General features: G+C 28.3%; 6 protein-coding genes across 6 annotated transcripts; 4 read left to right on the top strand and 2 right to left on the bottom strand.

Annotated features, from left to right (window-relative positions):
- The first annotated feature begins 111 nt into the window (after nt 1–111).
- On the top strand, nt 112–4,537 carry T552_00212 (hypothetical protein). The gene is made up of 16 exons (XM_018368830.1): nt 112–400; nt 446–850; nt 898–1,039; nt 1,089–1,395; nt 1,439–1,530; nt 1,574–1,940; nt 1,990–2,185; nt 2,230–2,603; nt 2,656–2,916; nt 2,962–3,082; nt 3,128–3,308; nt 3,354–3,490; nt 3,536–3,829; nt 3,872–4,042; nt 4,091–4,288; nt 4,337–4,537. Exons 1-16 carry the CDS (start codon nt 158–160, stop codon nt 4,490–4,492), a joined length of 3,645 nt encoding a protein of 1,214 aa, XP_018227690.1. The 5' UTR covers nt 112–157; the 3' UTR covers nt 4,493–4,537.
- Nucleotides 4,538–4,694: 157 nt separating this feature from the next.
- Nucleotides 4,695–6,026, top strand: T552_00211 (hypothetical protein). Its single transcript, XM_018368829.1, has 8 exons — nt 4,695–4,778; nt 4,826–4,856; nt 4,905–4,999; nt 5,043–5,244; nt 5,291–5,392; nt 5,442–5,712; nt 5,762–5,846; nt 5,895–6,026. The coding sequence occupies exons 1-8, from the start codon at nt 4,741–4,743 to the stop codon at nt 5,980–5,982; spliced, it is 912 nt and encodes a 303-aa protein (XP_018227689.1). The 5' UTR covers nt 4,695–4,740; the 3' UTR covers nt 5,983–6,026.
- Nucleotides 6,027–6,320: 294 nt separating this feature from the next.
- Nucleotides 6,321–7,308, top strand: T552_00210 (hypothetical protein; the record flags this gene model as incomplete). The annotated part of the gene is made up of 3 exons (XM_018368828.1): nt 6,321–6,747; nt 6,803–6,912; nt 6,958–7,308. The coding sequence occupies 3 exons, from the start codon at nt 6,321–6,323 to the stop codon at nt 7,306–7,308; spliced, it is 888 nt and encodes a 295-aa protein (XP_018227688.1).
- Nucleotides 7,309–8,750: 1,442 nt separating this feature from the next.
- T552_00209 (hypothetical protein) lies at nt 8,751–11,295 on the top strand. The gene is made up of 5 exons (XM_018368827.1): nt 8,751–9,344; nt 9,390–9,757; nt 9,802–10,545; nt 10,596–10,653; nt 10,699–11,295. The coding sequence occupies exons 1-5, from the start codon at nt 8,795–8,797 to the stop codon at nt 11,247–11,249; spliced, it is 2,271 nt and encodes a 756-aa protein (XP_018227687.1). The 5' UTR covers nt 8,751–8,794; the 3' UTR covers nt 11,250–11,295.
- A 221-nt stretch (nt 11,296–11,516) lies between these two features.
- Nucleotides 11,517–14,519, bottom strand: T552_00208 (hypothetical protein). Its single transcript, XM_018368826.1, has 4 exons — nt 13,747–14,519; nt 12,586–13,701; nt 12,267–12,544; nt 11,517–12,219 (listed from the first exon to the last, which is right to left on the bottom strand). The coding sequence occupies exons 1-4, from the start codon at nt 14,471–14,473 to the stop codon at nt 11,563–11,565; spliced, it is 2,778 nt and encodes a 925-aa protein (XP_018227686.1). The 5' UTR covers nt 14,474–14,519; the 3' UTR covers nt 11,517–11,562.
- Nucleotides 14,520–16,463: 1,944 nt separating this feature from the next.
- T552_00207 (V-type proton ATPase subunit B) lies at nt 16,464–18,652 on the bottom strand. The gene is made up of 12 exons (XM_018368825.1): nt 18,484–18,652; nt 18,131–18,401; nt 17,978–18,075; nt 17,908–17,925; nt 17,745–17,862; nt 17,680–17,699; nt 17,551–17,636; nt 17,383–17,506; nt 17,189–17,339; nt 16,827–17,144; nt 16,760–16,785; nt 16,464–16,715 (listed from the first exon to the last, which is right to left on the bottom strand). Exons 1-12 carry the CDS (start codon nt 18,604–18,606, stop codon nt 16,509–16,511), a joined length of 1,560 nt encoding a protein of 519 aa, XP_018227685.1. The 5' UTR covers nt 18,607–18,652; the 3' UTR covers nt 16,464–16,508.
- Nucleotides 18,653–18,804: the final 152 nt, after the last annotated feature.

Raw genomic sequence — 18,804 nt, 5'->3', positions numbered from 1 at the left:
TAAACTAATAAAAATACTTGATCTATTTATACTTGGTTGCTACGGCAACCAAGTCCCTTCATCCTTCTCCATGGTAGAAAATCAAGATCTTTAATGAAATGGCTTTTTAACACTATTTTTGAGCCAAAAAACGTCTATTTTTAAGGCTTTTAAAGGGATGCTTTCAATAAACGACCGAGTTTTTGTAGGTAAAACACTTGGAACGGTACGTTATATAGGACAAACAGATTTTTCTACGGGAGAATGGATAGGAGTAGAATTGGATAAGCCTACAGGGAAAAATGATGGATCGGTTAAAGGCGTAAAGTACTTTGAATGTAAAGAGAATTATGGGGTTTTTGTCCGAGTTTCGGCGGTGAAAAAGGCGGAACTGGGGGAGAAAGAGAGGGTAGATGAAGATGTAAAAAAAATGTTAAAATGAAGGTGGATAATGAATGATAATAAGGTAAATGAATGTAAAGAATCGAAGCGTAGTGGTTGTATAGCGTTATCAAAGAGAAATATTTTTCAGTCCCCAGAAGGCCTGGGGACTGCGTCACGAATACCGTATATACAGTCATTAACAGGGCAGCAAAAAATAATATACACAAAAGTGCCATTTAAAGAGAGTATTTCACCATGTAAGAATAAGGGAAATGATGTGGTGAGTGAGGAATTGGAAGGAGAGATAAAAACAGGAAGTCGAATTTGTAGGCCTATAATAGGATATAAGATATTTGAAGAAGGGAAAGATAATACAGAGAATAATGGAGAAGAAGGGAGTAGAAGTGAGGAGAGTATTTTAGGAGGGGAATTGATATCATTTGAGGGGTTAAAAGAGCCATATCAGGATTTATATAAAAAAAAAGAAGTATTGATATGTTTTATGTATAAAGAATGGGTAATAATTGGTGAAAGGAAGGAGGTATGATAGAAGAAATGAGGAGGGAATTAAAAGTTTTGGAAAAAAAAAGAATGGAAGATAGGGATAGGTTGAAATTTCTAGAAGATCAATTGCAAGAAAAAGAATCGATAGAAAAGAGCAGAAATAGGCTTCAGAGTATTAATTTTAGAAGGGTATATGGTTTAGAATGAGTAATGGATTATAGATAAAATTTTGTCATTACAGGATGAAATACGAGATTTGAAATTATCATTAAGAAATATGGAAAATGAGAAAGCAGAAATTGAAATAAAATTTATTGAAGTTTCAGAAATGTTAGAAGTAACGACGCTTGATAAGGAGATAGCAGAACAAAGGGTAGATATATTGGAATCTGAATTTAGTGCGTTTAAAAATGAAATGCAAAATAATTTAGATAAAAGATCAGAGGATATTTCGAAAAAAGAAGAGGATGAATTGAATGAAGATGATTTAGAGGAGCAAAATAAAGTTTTAAAGGAGGCACTTATTAAGTAAGTTTAGGTGATCTATAATAATTTTTAATATTTCTTTAAGATTGCATACTATGACGAATAATCAAGAAATAGAATTTAAAAATACGATTAAACATCATCAATTAGAAATTGAGAGTCTTAAGAAATATAAAGGTATAAAGAATTTTAAAATTTTATAATTCTTAAGATTTTTTAGTGCAATATGAATCTTTGAAAGAGAAACTTCAAGAAACAGAAAATTTAGTTGATGATCTTAGACAACAGGTAGATATTAGCTCTACAGCAGAAGAAATGTTGGAAGAGTTAACGGAAAAGAATCTTTATTTGAAAGAAAAGATTGAACAAATGAATATAACTATTCAAGACTTGGAATCTTTAAAAGAACTTAATGATGAGTTAGAAGAAAATCATTTAGAAAACGAAAGACAAATGAGAGAAGAATTAGAATATAAAGATTCTATTTTGATGGAGAATACGAATAAAATAACGCAATTGAAAGAAATCAATTCAGAATATGAATTAGTTATTTTAAGATTTAAGGAATTGGTAGGAAATCTACAACGGTATTTTCTCTTTTGTATATATATATATAACTAAGCTTTTATAAATTAGTGATCTTGAGAATTTAAGACTTGAAAATCAAAATGCAAAAATGGAAAGTACAGAATTGAATATTAGATCTAAGGAAATTATGGACTTGAACTTGAAATTAAAATCATCTTCAGTTAAATCTCAGGCTACGAAAATAGAATATGAACTTAAAAAACTTGAAGGTTTAGAGGCAATTGAAAAATTTAAAATTGCACAAGTAAATATTTGATTTTTGTTTATAATTTATTAAATAATGTATAGTTTTTCCTTCCAGAATCCTATTCTTGTGAGAATAGTTCAATTATGGTATATTTTAAATGTAGAAGAATTGCTATGAAATCACTTCTTTTACATGATATTATTAAAGAAAAAATATCATACAACATATCTATTAATAATATATTAGAAATTGATTCATTATTAGAAGCAATGGAGATAAATAGGAATCTAGTACTTTTAAACACAATTGCTAGACGCTTTACTGATTTCATGAATATATGTACCTTATTAGAGTTTGATGAGATTTCTTCTTCATTTTCTAAGTTGGATATTTTGGAAAATATGTTAGATACAGAAATAAATATTTTAAAAAAGAACGAATATTGTAAAAAAGAGTTTCTTGGAGTTTTAAAAGAGTAAGATATCATACATATATGTATAGCAATATTTTTAATAATAAATATTTAGGGCTGTTTTAATATTTAATAATTTGTCTGGTGTATATATAAAATCATATGATGGAGAATTGATATCAAAGATTGAATCTGAATTGTTTCTTTCTCTTAGTTATGTTGAGAACTTTTTAAAAGAAGAATCAATACTTCGAAATTTATTTGAATCTGATTATATGAAACAGATAATTGGGGAAAATAGTGAATCTATTTTAATATTAATTAAACAATTGGAGACGTTTTCTTCCAAGGTTGAAGAAATTAGAGTTATAATAAAGTAAGTTTTATTTATTTTTTTATTTTATTTTAAAACTTTTATTAGTAAACTTTTCAAAATAATAGATTATATGAAAGAGAATTCATTATCATTGAAAGAAACCATTGTTTCTGAATTTTTTGATCTTAAGGATATGGCAAATTTTCTTTATAATGAAATGAAAAAGGTATGTATATATAAATATTAATTATATCTATAAATTTTGTTATAGAACCTGGAATATTTCAATGAATTATTAAGCAAACATTTAGAAGGTATTGGTGTATGTTTTTCTGAAAAAGATATATTATTGGATTTAAATCTTGATAATATTTCTGAAAAAATATCATCTTTTACTTTTATTTTGTTAAAATTGGAGAAGAATATTCATTATCCAGAAAATTCATTTCAAAGTAAGATAGTATTTTTGATTTTTGAATATATTTTTAACTTAATAGTTTTTCAAAATACTTCTCCTTGGATATTACATTCAAATGAAATCAAATCAATCTTAGAGAAAAATAATGAAGCAGAAAAAAAGCTTAATATACTCCAAGATAGAATTAATCAATATATTATTGATATACGACTTAAGGTAGAGATTACACTTTAAACTTTTAAAAGTTAAATAAAATAAAAGGATAAAATAATAGAGGAAGTCAATATTAAGACAGAGCTTTTGAATAAAAGAACTGATGATTTAAAACGAAATTCAGAAACTATAAAAATGCTTGAAAAATCTTTAAATGATGCTTTATTAAAAGAAAAACAATACATTGAAACTGTAAAAAGTCTTAATAAGAAAACTAAATCTATGGAAAAGATTATAAATAATTTTAAAAGCACTAGACATGTTTCTGATATCAATTCTTTGGAAGAAAGTATTGTTAATAGTCAAATATTTCAAAATAAATTACAGGAATTCTCTAATGAAGTATTAACTTTATTTCTAAAAAAAATAAACTTATATTTTAAGGCTGAATTTTCTAATAATTCTATCTTATATTTGAGGGAAGAAATTAAACTTTTATCAATCAATAAAATGATTTTGGATAATTCTTGGTTATCTGAACCATTATTTAAAACAAATGATGAATTTTCAAAAAAGAGGGAAAAAAGGGCAGCTGAAATTAGATTTTTACTTAAAGTATTACTTTTTATGTTTTTATTTTTAATAATATTAACATATGAAAAGTCTCTTAGGACATTTTCCTCTAAAACAAGTGTTATTAAACTATCTTTCCAAAAACAAAATGGTTGGATATCAGAGACTAAAAGACCTCGTTATAAACATTTTAAACAACAAGAGGAATATGTTTCTTTATGTGCTAAGAGGGATTCATTGGTTTCTATTCGTGATTTTACCTTTCGAAAACCTATTTGTCGTTCAACTGTAAGTTTCTCTTTATTTTTTCTCTTTTTTTTAATTTCATATCCATAGACAACTCCATTGGTTCATTGTACTCTTCAAATACCTTCTTATATGTTTAACAATATTCAACAAAATGATCTTTTATTACAAAATATTGAAATTAATCATTTTAAAGAATTAGAACGTATTCATCATTCAATTCTCAAACCACTTCGAATTAGCTAACACTTCAATCAATATTTAAATCACTTTTTCACTATATTATATTATTTTTTTTTGAAAAGTAACAAATTTAATTTTTCAAAAAGAAAAAAAATTAATAAATTTTAGACAAAAAAAAGTACATGATACTTCTTTATTTCTTGGCTTTTATGTATTTTTCATGGAGCAAATTATTCAGCACTTATTCTATTATAAATTGAACCTTTTTACGCTTTATCGACACCGCTCGAGTTAAACTTTTGTTAAACATTATGGTAAGTGCCTTTAAACCTGATGAAAGAGTTCTATGGTATTCTACTAAATTTTCTGCTTCTTTTCATACTCTAATATTGCTAGTTTTCATGGACCTTTGCTTTATGAAGCTAAAGTATATCTTAAAAATCTACAAAAAATTATATTTTTTTATATAAATTAGGTTTTAAGTGCAGAACTAAGAGAACCAGAAGATGCAGGAGAGAATGCTGAAAAAGAGCCTCATTTACGTGTCCATTATAAGGGCTGGAAGTCAACGTTTATATATATATTTTTATATTTATATATTAAAAAGGCCTAGATGGGATGAATGGGTGCCAGAAGATCGAGCTTTAAAGTGGACAGAAGAGAATCTAGCTACGCAGAAAGAGTTACAAATGGCAGCGCTTGCTGCACAGAAAAAATCAGGGCGAAGAGGCTCGGGAAGATCTAGCGAATTGACGGAAGGAGGTCCACCTCATCCACGAGGCCAAAAACGCTCAAGAGATGCTGATTTAGAGAAGGTTGGTCGATTAAAATGACGGAAATATAGTTTATCTGTTTATAAAGGAAGAAGATTTCACTGTTAAACCGGAAATTAATATCCCAATTCCTGATACATTAAAAGCACAGCTTGTTGATGATTGGGAAAATATAACAAAGAATCAACAAGTAATTATTGGATCTGAAGATGTTAAGCATCAATTGATTCATGTATTAGCTTGTTTCATTGCCACGATCACCAACTGTAACGGAAATTTTACAGAATTATAAAAATTCTATTTTAACATTGCAAAAAAAACGTTTTACTGACTTGGATACGGATATATTTGAAGAAGTTGTATCGGGTATTAAGCTGTACTTTGATCGGTGTCTTGGCAATATTTTATTATACCGTTTTGAAAGACAACAGTATTCAGATATACGAAAAACCGCTAAAGATAAAGAAATGAGTGATATTTATGGTGCTGAACACTTGCTTCGATTGTTTGGTATTCATCAATTAATCTTAAGAAATAAGGCTTACTTGTATTAATACAGTAACCCTTCCTGAATTGATTGCACATACAAATATGGATTATCAGAGTATACAAATATTAAAAAACTATATTAAAGACTTTTTAAAGTATAATATTCAACGATACTTCAGATCATCTACTAATTTCACCTCCAGGTTTCTTGTTAAGAACCAAGCTGAATATTTTTTAAAGATATATGAGAATGCTTCGCCTAATTATCAATCACTTGTACGAGGTATATAAAACACTTATTTATTGACAATTATTCAGTAAACCATTCATCTATTATGGCATATTCATTCGGACTCATAGGCATAAGGTTTTTATTCTTTTTTCTCTCTTCATTCGACTCACACTCCTTCTCTCTGCTCTTCTTTATAAACCGGCCACTTCATACTCAGCTTCATCATGATTTTACCCTCTCATTCTTTATATCTCATCTCTAATACGGTCATTACATCCTGATATCTGCCCTTATCATATATCCAGCTGGAAATTACCCTTCCCCTTCCAAAGAGCCCTCAACCCTTGACTTTTAATAAATAAATCCTTCTTATTAAAGCTTCATCTTTATGGTAAAGATGAAATCTACTTCTTCTGACGACATAAGCGCTTCTGAAGAATTATTAGATGACTCAAGCAAGAAAGTATCTGATAAAACACAGAGCAGGACTAGAGATATAGAGCAGGAAAGGTCATTACGTATTACAATTAGAGTTCCAAACCGCTCCATGGCTGGTAAGAGAAGTAGAAGACGTAGAATCGAGGCAATAGAAAGTATATCAGGAAGTGAATTAGATGAATTAGGTTCATCTAATGAAATTGATGAGACAATAATGGAAGAATCAGTGGATACAGAGGAATCAGAGGGGTTTACAGAGGGATTAGGAGGAAGATCAGGAGGAATGAAGGAGAAAGCAGGAGAACAGATAAGGCTTACGAAGCGTCAAAGGGCAAGAATGGATGAAGAAGTGGGGGAAACAAATGATCTTGTGCAGTTACCAGAAAGTAAGTATTTTATGAGGAAAAAAAGGGAATATTTTAAAGGGAAATGATGGAATAGCTATAAAACGGCGTCATCAGAATCTTACAGAGGAAGAACTAGCGTTGAAAAGGAATGAACTTGCAAGACGTAGGAAAAATCTGTCAGAACAAAAGTTAGAGGAAGAAAAGGTATAGAAAAGGGTTATAAAGGGTATAGAAGGCTAAGATATGAAGATGGGGACTATACATAAGCTTCTTAGTAAGCAAGTTATGCATAAATATAAAAAAGGTAGAATGGAGGAAGAGGGTGGATCGGATGAAGAAAAAAATGTACCAAAAGCGTTATCTCCGGTGATGTCACGATGGGTTGATAGAAAGGAGGGTACGGTATTTGGTATTCCGAAGAAATGGCTTGAAATGAATGTTTCTACGTATTTTGAGGCACAAAAAGAGGTTAAGCCGAAAACTACGAAAAAAGTGTGTTCTATGTGCGGTGGAGCAGGTATATACAATGTAATAGGGTCTAAAGTTCCTATGCGTGCTTGTAGTATTCCATGTCTTCGTTTGATTCAGTCGAAAACATGAATTTAGGAGTAAGAATTCATTTTTGAGAAGAAGAATATGTTTTTGTGAGAAAAAAGGTCTTTTTCATAAGAGGATGGTGATATTTGAGTAGGTTTTTTTGTTTTTTGTTCGTTTTTTATTTTTTTCAGGTATTTTGGATTTTTATTGCTATATGTATCTTTAATCAGCCAATTGATGGTCATAGTTGCTTTAAAATCGGATTAATCATGATAATGCGTATTTTTTTATTCACATTATCATGGGTATTTGTTTTTTTCTAGTCTATTTAGCCTTGTATTTCTTTGGGTTATATTTAGGGTAATATATGGTTCTATAAAGCCATTGGTTGAATATTTTTCAACATTATTAGCATCAACAGGACAGACTATTTCATAGAATGATGGTGGAAATAGGTGTATATTCTACTTGACCAATATAACCCTAAATATATTTTCATATTCTAGATTTACTCAAGTTTTAGCTATATAAAGAAGAATCTATGAATGAACTTATTTTCTTTAGTGGGAGCTGAATTCAAACTTTTACTAGTAACTAAGTAATTGAGTTTATTTTTTCAATTAAAATGATAAAATGGTTCTTATAGGATTTTTTCAAGTATTTTTCTAATGATGCTTTAAACAAACATTACAGAAAAGATCAATTCACATATTAGAACTAGTTCTGAAGAATTCTCTTCAATTTAACGATTTCATTCATGCTATATTAATGAATAAAAAGTCATAGTTGTTGCTAATCATGATTTCAAATTTTCAAATATCTATTTTATCAGTACCATGTAAAAAAAAAAAAAGAACGTCTTAATAACACCTATTCAAACACAAACATGTTCATTGGTTGTTTATGAATGGGTTATAAAATATTAATTCTGATAAGATATTCTTTTTTTTTTTACAATTTTTAGTTTTAAAAAGTTGGTACTTTTATCTCAATGCTGTTTTGCATAAAGATGCTCTTGTTTTTCATTTGTTACGGATCAATTCATATTAATATTTTAGCGCTGGATGATTCTATAATTTTTTCTGCTATAGCATTACTCTAGAAAGGCTTTTTTCAAAAAAAAAAAAAAGAATTGTACAACTTTGCCTATTCCATTGTCAGGTATTAGCTATAAAGAATGAATGGAAGGGTTATTCTTTCTTTTTTTTTTTGATAATCTTTTAAAAAAAGATACCATAGCGTTTATCATTATAAAAAAGAAAAGGTAACATAACATTTATTAAGATCTTTATTATCTACAACTTAGGAAAGAACAAGACTACTTTAAATATCTGTATTTTTCTTTTTTTCTAATGTCTTTAATATCTTGGAACTAGTAAATTGGGTTAACCAAATCTAGTAAAGGCTCTATATTAAAAAGTAGATTATAAAGAGTTATCTAAAAGGTACAAAGTTCTTTGTTAAGATAAACATCTTATGTTTATCTGGATTTTATGACTCTTTTATAATGTAAAAGAATTGAATCAGTGCAATTGATTTGTTAATATTCATGTCGCAGGCGACTCATACTTTTGTTCATAATTTAAACTGTAAGGACAATAATTGTAAAGGTTCTTGTCGGAATACTACTCAATATGCATCTCATTCATTCCCTAAAGCTCCTCCACTTGTATATGAAAAAACAGGCTATGGTGCATGGGAAAAAAATCATAATGACAATACGAATTATCATACTTATCAAATGAATTATGTTCCTCCAGATAGAAATGTTCCTTATCTTTTATTGCCTGCTAGATTGTCACTTGTCTGGGTTAATAAATGGACAATTATTTTAGCTATTCTTTTTGTTCGGCTTCTTTTCTTCTTAATCTCTTTTAAAAAGGATATGGCTAATGTTGAGGAAAGAATGCACGATGCGTATACTATTATAGAGTATACTAGCAATTCTTTAGCACTTATGCCTCGTTCAATGGCAATTGGAACAAATAAAGTGATTGCACTTGGTATTGAGAGTAGTGTCAGGGCTTTAAATAAAACTTTAATGCTTATTATATTGGGTGTACAACATATTATTTTGTTTTTTATTGAAATGATTATACGTAAGTTGTTTTTATTCATATTTTTGTATAATTGAATTTTTCTAGATACTTGGACATGTCTTTTAGAGCTTTCTATTCAAGGCGGGATAAAGATTATAGCAGACGTTGTGGAGAAAATCTCAAAATTTGTTAATAATGTACTTAAGTCTATTGAAAAAGATGTTCTTGCAGGCATTCGGGAAATAAACAAAGGGATTTCTTCTATTTTAAATAGTATTCAAAAAACAGCAAGAGTTTTAGGAAAAAATATTAAAATTCCTACTTTATCTATTCCTATTGATGAGAAAATTTCTAATTTCAGTATTCCAAATAATTATGATGATGAATTAAGGCGGCTTGGTGATAGAATTTCCTTAGAACCTTTAAAAGATGCTGTGATGCTGTCAATTGCAGCTCCTTTTTATGAATTAAGGGTAAAACTAACTTTTTATCTTGCAATTGTTGCTTATATTTTTAGCAACTTATTAATAATACACTTTCAAACTATTCTTTTGATTCTTCACTTCTTCCAGTACCTTCTGTTGATGGACTTTCAACTTATTCAAATAATGAGGATATTAACAAGGCTCTTAAAAAGTTTTCTAATGATATTTACACTTCTATTCACACTATTTTGCTTGTTTTAATCATATTGTCTATATTAGCTATAGTTCCTTTTGCTATTAAAGAATGGTGGAATTGGAAAAGATTACAATCAAAAGCTTCTATGGTTTGGTCCATTTTTTCAATTACCAAAACATTTGATCCTACAGAATTCATAATTACAGTTGCACATCCATGGATAACATTGATAGGCCTAAAATTCTCTTCTCTTTCTCGAAATCAGCGTCGTAAGGTTTTAATAAGATGGTTTACATCCTATATTTTTCATCCATCATCTTTGTTTGTATTATTTCTTGGGATTTTGGGGCTTATAAGTTGTGGACTTCAAATGATTCTCTTGTCTATAATGAAGAAGAGTTTATATAATTTACCAAAAGAAAATGTGCCGGTTGATGTTTCTGAGAAGCTTCAAGCAGCATCTTTAAAGTGGTCAAAAGATGTAAATAATGTTTTAAATGAAACAGCTACAGATCTAAATAAACATATCTTTGGATGGGTTTATACGGGTACTCGGTCTATAAATAATACATTAAATGTTTTTATGGACACTACAACAAATAGTTTTAAGAAGATATTTGGAGGTACAATCCTATATCAAGTATATTTTCAATATTTATCATATACTTTTTGCTAATTAATTGTATATAGCCTATTCTTGGTGTTTTAGATTGTATGCTTTTTATAAAACTTAGGGGAATAGAAAAAGGTTTTTATATCATTGTTATTTAATGTTTTGTTAATCATTTAATAGGATTAACATGGATACATCAAAATGCTTATATATCACCACCTTTTATTCCAAATAATATATTAATTTCTTCTGTTGAAAATTCTACAACTCATAAAGACTTTGTAACTGCTTCTGGAAATTTAAATCAGAAATTTTATTCAATTTTGAATACTTTAATTGCTAGTTATGAGAAATCTATATTTTTCGAAACTAAAATATCATTTCTATTAGTATCTGCTTGGATAGTAATATTTATTTTGGGTTTTCTTAGAATTATTTTTGCAAGAAAACCTGCTGTAAGAGGATTAGGTGGAGGACCATATTCAGAATTTCCTTCAAGAGTTATTTCAAATCCTATTTATAACAATAAAGATGAATATGATTATATTCCATCCAGAGTTCCACGATATACTGCAGATCTTTCCAAAAATACTAAAACTTCTCCTGATCTTTCTAAAGGGCCTTTTATAACTGATAATAATATTTCAGATTTTTCAAAATTCGAGCCTAGTGGTGCTGTTGTAGAGCAATATAAATCAAAAAATGATAAATATCAAAATAAAACTCCTTGAAATGTCGAATATTTAATGGTGTTTAAATAAAAATCAGTTACTTTTGCATCCTTAGTTATAGTATTTCTTTTGGAATATTTATAATATAAAATATAAATTCTGGTCTTTAGAGAACTCATTAGTAGATTGATCGCATCATAAAAGTTAAGAATAGATAACACTATTTAAAAAAATAGGTCAGAATATTTAATAAATTGTTATAAAAGAATAAAAATTTCGCTAGATATCAATTGAGTCATATATATTGATGATATTGATTATATATATGAAAATACTGGTATATAGTTAATCATTTTGCAAGAAAATTTAATTTTTATAAATTATTAGATTTACGAACACGTCCTTTCAATGAATCTGGAACATTAATATCTCCAAAGCCCCATGTTTTCTTAATTACATTCTTCTTCTTACCATATTTCTCATCCCATTTCCTTAATTCAATTAAACTACTCATATCATCACTTATACTACTAGTGATTTCATTTAAAGTTTTTTCAAAGTGTGATTTTCTCAAAATTCTTGTGTAGGGTTTTACATAATTGTTGTTTTGTAAATCTTCATTGATTGATTCAAGTGCTGCTGAAACACAAAGATTTTTTAAATCTGATCCTGAAAAAAAAACTGTTTTTTGAGATAATTCATCAAAATCAACATCTTTAGCCAATGTTTCATCTTTAAGATGAATCTTCAAGATTTCTTTCCTATCTTCTTCTGTTGGAAGATCAACTAAAATTCTTTTAGGCATTCTTCTTATTATAGCTTCGTCTAGATCAAAAGGTCTATTTGTAGCACCCATAATGATAACTCCTGTATTTTGACTAACCAATCCATCCCATTCTGACATGAATTGGTTAATAATTTCCCTGTGAGATGGGTTATTGTAATCTGATTTTCTTGAAGCAAATATAGCATCTACTTCATCAATAAAAACTACACAAGGATTCAATTTCCTTGCTAAAGAAAAAATAGCCTATGAAAAATAAATATTGATAGAATTTTTCAATAATATGTAATTACTTTAACATTTTTTTCACCTTCTCCAACATACATATTGAAGATTTCACTTCCTTTAATTTCTAAAACTCTTGCACCACAATCTTTTGCAACAGCTTTTGCTAATAATGTTTTACCACTTCCAGGTGGACCAAAAAGAAGAACTCCTGATATTCTATTATGAGACAAAACTCCAAAATTAAAAGCATCTGGTTCTTTAAGAGGCAAAGAAATGAGTGTTTGAAGAATATTCTTAGTAGAAGATGGAACTCTAACAGATTCAAACCCAACAGTAATCATTTCTGGCAAAATATAAGATATAAAGTAAAAATATATATCATACCTGGATTAACAACACCTGGAAGTAATCTTTTTTCATATTTATTACAATCTAAGCTGTTAAAATCGATAAATTTATCTTCTTTTTTGTCTTCAAATTGTCTTTGTTTCCATTGTTCTTGCTGATATTTTTGTGTAGCTTTCCATGATTCTTTTAGTTCATCATTTTCTTTAACTAATTTGATTGCATTAGATATATCCAATATATCAAGAGATATTGTTTCTTGTTTATCTATAGAATTTTTATAGAGACCTATAGCAATAGAAATGATTCTATGTATAAAATCAAATGACCATATTTCATCTTGTATGTTAGGAAAAAGTTCTGAATCACTATTAAGAAATTTAGAAATATCTAGTCCAAATTTAACCCCACAACGCCGTCCTAAAAGTGAATTTAGATGTCTTATATTTATTTCTTTAATATGTCTAGCTCTGTGCTTAATAAATGTTTCTTCTATATTTAAATTATCTTGATTTTTTGATTTCATTACTGGAACTATAAATATATTCCGATAAAATTGATCAATCGTTAAAAGCATATCATCACGCAATAGACTGTTTGGATGTTCTATATTTTCTTTATGGGAACCCGCTATAATAACAATATTTTCTCCCTTCTTACGTCTAGCATGAATTGCTTCTCGTAAAACTTTTAAGACATAGTTTCCAGAAATGCTATTAATTAGTGAAGAATATTCTTGAATATAAATGATAGTTTTATTCTGGGGAATTGTATTTGTTTTTTCTGTAGATAAAGTTGATGAAAAAAGTTTCTTTTGTTTTTCTAGATTTGAAATTGATAACTTTGATAAAATTGAAGAAAGCTTCCCATGAAATCCTATACTATTGTTACTAGGTTTTAATGGCTTATTTATATCTTGAAATCCTGTATTATTCGGAGTTTTTGGTAAAGAGGCTGTAAGAATTTGAAGAACTGGACCTAAAACTATTTTTTTCCCTACATTATGATTCAGATTTACTTCTGATATATTATCATATCCCTCTGCTTCTTCATCATCCTCTTCAATTTCTTCATTCTCTTGAATTAATGGTTTTTTATTTTGTCCTGAAAATGAAAGGTTTCCAAAGGTTTTTGAACTAAATATTCCAATTCGATCTATAAAAACTGTCATTTCTCCTCATAAAATACTCATTAATCTACCCTCTTCAAAAACATCCCCTACCAAATCCTCTAAATCTTGAGGACTTATTTTTATAAGGTCTGCTTCAAGCATATTTGAAATTTCATGAACTATAGCATCCAGAAAATATATAGACCCTTTGATAGGACATGTTAATATCAAATTCGCCTTTCTAGATGAATTATTTTCATTTTTTTTCTCAGGATTAAGAATAAATGACGTATTCAAATGAGAAATTAATTCAACAATCAAATTTTTGGTAACTGCAAATGTATCTTCAAAAACATTTATAGCGTACAAATCTGTATCTGAAAATTTGCTGTTTAATTTAAATTCTTTTTCTTTTGACTTCATAGACCCATATAAAAAAACATTTTTCTCTAAAAACCAATCCGGGATTTCTGCCTCACAAGAAGGCTTAACTGAAACTCCAGATCTACGTTCTTTATGAGTTTCTCTTCTTCTATTCTTAGAAAACCCTCCTAGAAAAGATGCTGGACGTTTTAATGATAAATTATCACTTTCTCCCTTATTAACGCTCTCATGAGCCTCTATTTCCGGTTGAAAAGACTCAGGAACATCTGGTTTCCTTGAATTTGATTGTAAACCACATGAATATGTAGAAAATCCCGCTAAACTACTCTTATATATATATTTTAACTTATAAAACTCATAAATCTTCAGTTTTTCGAATTTTGAAGCCGGAAAAAAACCCAAATAACACTTTGAACAGCTTAATCTCCTCATTTAAGGTCTATTTAGTCTTTAATTCCCCTTAAATTCCTCTATTTTAGCAGATTAAAGTATTTATATAAAATTTAGACGTTGGCTGATAAGCTCGAGTATGAGTGGGTAAGGGCTGAGTAAAAATATAGTGTCTTATAGAATATGCTGTATCTCCCTTTTGATTGCTGATGACCATATAGAAATGTATATTTTATGATTTAAAGAAAAAAATAAAGAAATATGTAAAAAAGTTGTATTTTGTGTGTAAAGAAATATATAAGATTGTACCGAGATTATCTGAGTGATTGTGTAATATAAATCCTAAGATATTAGAGTAGTTAGTTAGAATTTAATGTTAAATTTAGAAATTTTTAGTGTATAAGAATTTTTTGGTGATAAATATGAGTATTTTGAAGATTTTAGTGTTTTTTTTGATAAAGAATGATTTGAAAAAGCTAAAAAGAACATATTAGAAGTATTTCAGAGAGAATTATATGTGTTGAATGAAATATCCTTTGTATTTTTTGCTGAAAAGGATAATTAAGAAAATTATCATGTTTAATCTCTCTCTGAGAATTTAATTGACCATTGAATAATTAGTTTTAATATGTTTTCTAGCATTGTTTTAGATTCTGTAAGACATTGTATATCATGTAGATAATGTTAAAATAAATTTATCTTGCGTAGTAGTATATATATAATGTTTGTAGTGATAATTGACAAGATATTTTGTTAAAAGTCGAATAACAATATCAATTTCAATGAAATTACCTGTCATATGTATTGATTTAAGTATACCATGAATATATGTTATTTATATTCTATAAATTGGTTGAATTTTATCCAAGATATTGGTTATATATTTTAGATCACTTTTATATAATTTGAATTGATTCTGTTTCCCTTGCAATGATTATTAAAAGGTTTATATAGAATATAAATTGAATGAAATGATAACTATCTTTCAGAAAATGTTTGTTAGTACTATTTATAGTAGTACTTATTTGTTCTGAATAAAAATGTATGTAATAATCATTTCTTTTTGAAATATTTTAAAAAATATTTAACCATTGTAAATTATTAATCCAATATGATTCTTTTTAATATCAATTGTTTCTCTAGCTTTTAGTTTTTGTATGATTTCATTGTAATGGATTAGTTAATCCTTTTAAATATTGAAATAATTGAAAACTAGCAGATGTTTTGTAGATATTGTAATATATCGTATAATAAATTTCTATCTTATTTGATATATCTTTCCTCTTCTTTGACATAATTTTAGTGATGTAAATGATTTATTTAATAGTTGATTTTATAAACTATTAAATAGCATATCTAAATATATTGTTTTATATATATAGATAGCTTTATTTGAGAAATTGTATTTGTATTATGACTAAAATGTTAATTTCTCATCAAATCTATTCGAAATCTAGAAAAATTGAAAAGATATAGTAGAAAGAACCCAGATATGTCTTCAAGATTTTTCTAACTGTAAACATATTATAAAGATTTGCCATCAGAAAGTGTTGGAGAAAATATTTTAGATTCTTTTAAATTTAAAATGCAAAATAACTAAAGGTTTTAGTAAGTATATAGTTGAAAAAAAAAAAAGATATTTTATATATAAAATCTGAGTTGACTATTTTAAAAATTAATGTATATTTTGATATTATTGTTTATTGATAATACTTGTAAAGAGAAAATACCTAGTTAGTATGTCTATATTTGCAATAGCTTTGCTAAACCTGAGATAATTTATTAGCATTTTTTGTCATTGGTGTTTCGTAATATTAAATTAATATGTTTAAGTAGTGATTAAGTTATAAAATATGAATATTAATGTGTAATTGATTGAAATTTTATTTCTTTTCCTAAATGTCTAAAGTTTAGCGATTATTTAAGACCTGATTTTTATGTGATTTTTAGAAATTAGATTAAACTAAAAGATATTTTATATATTAATAGAAGATAACATCTTTCCTAAAAGTAAGATTAAAAAACAAAGCAATAGATATTTTTAATAGTGAAACAAGTTGACATGAAACTTGAAAAATTATGAAGAATTTGAATTTTCTTGAAGAGATATAACACATTCAGATGTAGTATCATCTTCATAATTATTTTTTGAGTTATCAATATCTGAGTTTTTCTTTTTAGCAGGTGCTCTGGGATAAAATTCTTGAATGATTTCTTCTGAGATACGTGTAAGCAATTCCCTAGGAAATATTCTTAGAAGAGACCATCCAATGTCAAGAGATTCCTTAATAAATGTTAGTTATTTAAAATAAGATATATAAATAATACTTCTATGGTACGTGACTCATATGGACCTAAAAAAATAAGATATTTATTAGTTCAAGAAGGGGGAAACCTTGTGAAATAAAGTTTTTTTCAAATTTCTCTAAAAATTCAAGAGATAACTTATCTTCATCTGATATAGCATCTTCTCCAACAACAGCTTTCATAGCAGCAGCATCCTTTCCCATAGCATAATTTGCATAAAGTTGATTTGAGACTTCTGGATGATCTTTACGAGTAAATCCTTCACCTATAGCTGATTTCATAAGACGGGATAATGATGGAAGAACATTAATTGGTGGGTATATTTGACGATTATGTAATTGACGATCAATGAATATTTGCCCTTCCGTAATATATCCAGTAAGATCAGGAATAGGATGAGTTATATCTAAAAAAAAATAAACAATTAATATTCTTAATAAGGAATTGTACCATCATTCGGCATAGTTAGAATAGGAATCTGAGTAATAGATCCATTTTTTCCTTCTACACGCCCCGCTCGTTCATAAATTGTCGATAAATCTGTATACATGTAACCTGGATATCCTCTTCGACCAGGTACTTCTTCTCGAGCAGCTGAAATCTAAAAAATGTTAAGATATTTTATACAATTCCAAATTATCTACTTCTCTAAGAGCATCTGCATAAGAAGTCATATCAGTAAGAATAACAAGAACATGTTTTTCCGTTTGATAAGCATAGTATTCTGCCGTAGTTAAGGCAAGACGTGGAGTAATAATTCGTTCAATTCTATATCACTAAGTCTTTCTGAATATTTAATCATATCTTTTTACGTAGGATCACTGGCTAGATTCAAAAAGAGTGTTACTCTTTCTAATGAACCACTTTCTTCAAAATCTCGCTTAAAAAATCGAGCAGTCTATTTATTATTTCTTTGAAAACAATATAATTATTATATATACCTCCATATTGACTCCCATTGCTATACTTGATTAGTCTTTATTTCTTTATTCTTTAAATGATTTACCTGCAAATACGATAGAAAAATTATCTTCATGTCCATCATGTACATCTTTTGTAGGCCTAATTAGAGTCGCTTGTCGGCATATTTGTGCCGCTATCTCGTTATGTGGAAGCCCTGCCGCCTAAAACAAATATTAAGCTAATTCTTCATCCATATTCTTAAATACTGAAAAAATAGGAAGCTTCTATATATACGATATATATTAATTTAGCAATTTTTTTATGTAAAAAAATCACCTGTCCTCTTGCAATACTATTCATCGTATCAATCGCTGAAATACCCGTCTGTATCATTTCCTGTGGATAAATACGTGAATACGGATTAATCGGAGACCCTATATATCACCATCCAGTTCAGATTTTAATCATTTTTTAAAAAAAATATTCAACCATTAATATCTAAATAATCCTCCGGAATAACAAGAGGTCCCTGATCAATAGGCTTTCCTGATCCATTGAAAATACGGCCCTGCATATCCTCTGATACCGCTATTTTTAAGCTTTTCCCTGTAAACTCTACACGAGTCGAACGGACATCAATTGACGCCGTTCCTTCAAAAACCTGGACAATAGCCGTCGTACCTCTCGATTCCAATACTTGTCCTGTCCGTACGTCCCCGTTTTCAAGGTAAAGATTCACAATTTCATTATACCGAGGAAACTGTCAAAAATACATTAATTCCGCCCCAAAAAAAACGAAAAAAAAGCTTCCAGAACACTCAATTTCTGTTCTCCGTCCTTACTTTGACCTGATCAAGGACAACTAACGGTCCTGAAATATTTGTAACCGTTTTATAAGAAATACGTGGATAAATAGAATAATCCTGCCCGGTGGCCTCATTATTTATCATTAAATCCGTTTCCATTGATTTTATATTAAAAATAGGGTCTTTAAATGTCAATTTCTAGCGCAAAATAAGCAGGTTTTTAGTGCTTTAAAGGCGTCAAATATATTTGTTCGGTCGAGTGAGGTTGGCAAGGTTGGCAAGGTAAGCTGCGTGTTACCGTGGAAACGGTGTCCCAGGCAACGGTTTCCTAGGAGATAGTTGCCTAGGAGATCGTTG

The sequence above is a fragment of the Pneumocystis carinii genome, assembly GCF_001477545.1.
Source record: "Pneumocystis carinii B80 chromosome Unknown supercont1.1, whole genome shotgun sequence".
Lineage (NCBI taxonomy): Eukaryota > Fungi > Ascomycota > Pneumocystomycetes > Pneumocystales > Pneumocystaceae > Pneumocystis > Pneumocystis carinii.
Note: the sequence above shows the minus strand (reverse complement) of the source record. Positions and strands in the feature narration are given on the sequence as shown.

Bases quoted from the DNA above. Each gene is read 5' to 3' on its own strand.
- T552_00209 (XM_018368827.1), top strand. From the start codon at position 8,795: ATGTCGCAGGCGACTCATACTTTTGTTCATAATTTAAACTGTAAGGAC. The intron at 9,758-9,801 runs GTAAAACTAACT...TTATATTTTTAG, and splicing joins CTCCTTTTTATGAATTAAGG to CAACTTATTAATAATACACT. The intron at 10,546-10,595 runs GTATATTTTCAA...AATTGTATATAG, and splicing joins GAGGTACAATCCTATATCAA to CCTATTCTTGGTGTTTTAGA.
- T552_00211 (XM_018368829.1), top strand. From the start codon at position 4,741: ATGGTAAGTGCCTTTAAACCTGATGAAAGAGTTCTATG. The intron at 4,857-4,904 runs GTATATCTTAAA...TATATAAATTAG, and splicing joins CTTTGCTTTATGAAGCTAAA to GTTTTAAGTGCAGAACTAAG. The intron at 5,393-5,441 runs GTAATTATTGGA...TTCATGTATTAG, and splicing joins ATATAACAAAGAATCAACAA to CTTGTTTCATTGCCACGATC.
- T552_00207 (XM_018368825.1), bottom strand. From the start codon at position 18,606: ATGGAAACGGATTTAATGATAAATAATGAGGCCACCGGGCAGGATTAT. The intron at 17,507-17,550 runs GTAAAAAGATAT...TTAGTGATATAG, and splicing joins AATCTAGCCAGTGATCCTAC to AATTGAACGAATTATTACTC. The intron at 16,716-16,759 runs GTATTATTTATA...ACATTTATTAAG, and splicing joins ATGAGTCACGTACCATAGAA to GAATCTCTTGACATTGGATG.
- T552_00212 (XM_018368830.1), top strand. From the start codon at position 158: ATGCTTTCAATAAACGACCGAGTTTTTGTAGGTAAAACACTTGGAACG. The intron at 851-897 runs GTATTGATATGT...AATTGGTGAAAG, and splicing joins ATTTATATAAAAAAAAAGAA to GAAGGAGGTATGATAGAAGA. The intron at 1,396-1,438 runs GTAAGTTTAGGT...TATTTCTTTAAG, and splicing joins TTAAAGGAGGCACTTATTAA to ATTGCATACTATGACGAATA.
- T552_00208 (XM_018368826.1), bottom strand. From the start codon at position 14,473: ATGAGGAGATTAAGCTGTTCAAAGTGTTATTTGGGTTTTTTTCCGGCT. The intron at 13,702-13,746 runs GTAGATTAATGA...CAGTTTTTATAG, and splicing joins AGGGGATGTTTTTGAAGAGG to ATCGAATTGGAATATTTAGT. The intron at 12,220-12,266 runs GTAATTACATAT...TATTTTTCATAG, and splicing joins AAGGTGAAAAAAATGTTAAA to GCTATTTTTTCTTTAGCAAG.